This window comes from Triticum dicoccoides, chromosome 3A (genome assembly GCF_002162155.2).
Source record: "Triticum dicoccoides isolate Atlit2015 ecotype Zavitan chromosome 3A, WEW_v2.0, whole genome shotgun sequence".
Classification (NCBI taxonomy): Eukaryota; Viridiplantae; Streptophyta; class Magnoliopsida; order Poales; family Poaceae; genus Triticum; species Triticum dicoccoides.
This window is the reverse complement of record NC_041384.1, coordinates 599,846,013-599,849,131: the sequence shown is the minus strand read 5'-3', so window position 1 is coordinate 599,849,131 and position 3,119 is coordinate 599,846,013. Positions and strand designations below refer to the sequence as shown.

At 39.7% G+C, this 3,119-nt stretch overlaps 1 protein-coding gene across 2 annotated transcripts in view; it reads left to right on the top strand.

The window, feature by feature from the left end:
- LOC119269476 (selT-like protein) overlaps positions 1–2,600 on the top strand; it is a 4,193-nt gene extending 1,593 nt beyond the window's left edge. For both annotated transcript variants that reach the window (XM_037551312.1, XM_037551311.1), the window contains exons 3-4: positions 1,509–1,824; positions 2,229–2,600. In XM_037551312.1, the coding sequence (XP_037407209.1) occupies positions 1,509–1,824; positions 2,229–2,405 (493 nt within the window). In that variant the 3' untranslated portion in view covers positions 2,406–2,600. The remainder of the gene's footprint in view (positions 1–1,508; positions 1,825–2,228) is intronic.
- The last annotated feature ends 519 nt before the right edge of the window (positions 2,601–3,119 follow it).

Here is a 3,119-nt window from a genome sequence, read left to right as displayed (position 1 = left end):
GGGCCACCTCCCCCTTGCCCGCACCATATCTGCTCCTGCGGCTGCTGTTCCTGTCGCTTGCTCTGTTCCTGGTCTTCGCCACATGCTCATCTGCGCCGTTGTGTCAACCTCTACCCTTTTCTTCCATTCACTCGAACTACCATAGCGCTCTCCTTGATCCTCTCTGGAAAGAGGCTATGCTTGCGGAGCTCCGTGCTATTCTTGACAACGATAAGTGGACACTAGTTTCTCCTCCGGCTGGCACCAGCCTAGTAAGTGGGTGTGTAAACACATATTCCATTCAGACTGCTCTCTCATCCACTACAAGGCTTGTTGGGTCATTCATGGCTACTCCCAGCAGCCCGCCTTCTATTATGGCGAGTCTTTCTGCCCCGTCATCAAACTGTCTACCATACATGTCATGATGGGGATGGGTTAGTGCATACCTCGAAATAACTGAATAAATTAGTGTCTGGGGAAAACAACTTTATTGTATCTTCAACTGGAGTGGAGAAGTTTGATGGATGACTTTTCGGGACCGTGCTCGGCTTTTGCACTTAAGTTTTGAATGTTTGACCAAAAGTAAGATATTTTGAAGATCATCTCTATTTGGTGTTTTGACTTTCAAATGAGCGATAAGGGCCTGGAGATTACTGCCTTTACATGTGTTGCATGTGTGTTTTAAGCGAATAAATAATGTTGAGAGAGAGTACTGCCCATGGAGTTTGAGAAGCTAGTTATCCTGTTTACTTTGTATGTGTACCAATTTTTCCATGTCCACAGATACACAGTTTAATTATTAAGACAGAATGCCAATTTTTGTCCCATTCATTCATACTGTTGGGTACCTTGTGAACTTCATTATGTAAGAATTGCAACTTATCAGCATAATCTATCCACTTCAGACTGCTTCCAACCCGTTCCTGACCTTATGTGCAGCCATTTATGCTGCTGGGTCATTATATGCTTTGCAAGGCAGATAAAACAGTAAATCAGTTCCACGACTATTTGTTTGAGAGAAGCAAAAAGATGAAACAAGAACTATATAAATTTGTGGATTATATATCCAAAAAATGATTACAGGTGGCTTGCATAATATTTCTTTCTGGTCTTCTAATCGCTAATCACTGCTTGTATGTAACTAAAAAGAAATGCAATGAAGATCTGCAATACGTATGCGGGATGTATATTCTTTAGACCTTACAAATGAAGCTAAACCAACGGTTGTTTCTGTGTATGTCGGAGCAAAAGGTTCTTATCGACATGGTTTAATGAAAATCCTACAGAGTAAAGTCTTTATAATTTCGTTTATGATGTCTATGTAGTCCCTTTAGCATCATACTTTGTTTTTCTAGCATACTCTGTTAATTACTCCTCTGTAACATAATATAAGACGTTTTTTGACACCATGACAGTGTCAAAAAACGTCTTATATTATGTTACGGAGGGAGTATTTGTGAAATTGTCTTGTGGTCTCTGTTATGAATCAGTATGCAGACAATGGTATAATTTCAAACTAAATTCTGCAGGGGAAATGCGATGACCATGAAGCGCATGCTGGATACCTCATTTCCTGGGATTCATGTCGTCTTGGAAAACTACCCTCCACCCTTCCCAAAACGCGCCCTCGGCAAAATGGTGCCTTTTGTTCAAGTTGGAGCAATAGCAACATTAATGGCTGGTGATCAGATTTTCCCTAGATTTGGGATGGTACCACCTCCGTGGTATTACTCACTGTGTGCTAATAGGTTTGGAACCATGGCATCAGTCTGGATGTTTGGCAATTTTGCTCAGTCTCTTCTACAAAGTTCTGGCGCCTTTGAAGTTTACTGCAATGGACAACTGGTATGTTTCTATGATACACCCTTTGTTGCACTTCATTGCCCTGCATTATAAAATTGTGTGTTACGGTTATGGTGTAGTGATACAATAAATCAAGCGATCATATTAGATTATTAGGTTAGTTGCTACTGGAACGCTGAGCCGAGAATGAACTAAGTAGTGGGATCATCTAGTCAGTAATATTCATATACCAGCCTGCTTTAGAATAAGTGATTGCTTGTATTCCCTAAAAGTGGACCGGAAGGGTACTTGTTCCCTGAATATGAATGTACAAATCTTTCTCAGGATTATATTGTACCTATGCTTAATGTGTTGGTCATTCCAGGTTCTTCAGAGCTGATATTCATGTGATAGCCCCCTCTGGATCCATTATGCTAATCCTAGTAAACTACTTTTCACATTTTCAGGTCTTCTCAAAATTATCTGAGCAGAGGTTTCCTAGTGAGTTCGAGCTGCGGGAGCTCATTGGCAACAGATTATCAGATTCTCAAATTGGGAAAAATCTGGAAAAAGATCTTGTATTAGACGACGACGTGGAAAGCACCCATGCTGATTTATCTGTATCCACAGACAGAACCAATTGAAAGTTCCACGTTTTACGGTCAAATCACATGCCTATGTCGTCGATCTTTTTGGATACATGACCTTTTTCTGTTTGTAAATAACATTTTACCGGCACTGAGGGTGTATTACCATGATATGACTGTAAATCTCTCATGACTATCACAGATTACTGTAGCTCCATGATTTGCTTGAAAGTGGAAACTAATTTCAGCCCCTGATCTCTAGCACAAAACCTTCAGTATTTGTTCCCCTGAGTGTGATGTTTGATTCCAGACTTCAAGTTGATAAGATATTGTGTTAATGCGGCAATCAATAGGTATTAGATTTTTTTGTTAAAGATCTATAATATTAGATTAATGGAGGAATAAGCAACATCCACATTCACTTTGATAGACTAGAAACTGCATTGCAGGTTTAATTGATACAAAGTACAAGCTCCGTTCAGAATCAGCTGTCCCTGAAATGAGTAGAAGGTACAACTCTGTTTTCAATCACATAAGCATTAGAGTGGGCTAAGATGAAATACAACTTTATTTCAACTCAAAAAATAAAATGAAACACAACTCTATTTTGACATGTAAAGCGTATGTACCATGTATCACAAGGATTCATTCTTTTTTTTTCCCGAGGGAATCACAAGCATTCATTCAGATCTTCATGCACATGAAGGCTGAAAACAGAGAAACCCCCCTTGTTCTTATTATTGTCAAAAAATGCGTTGGCTTCTTTCCCTT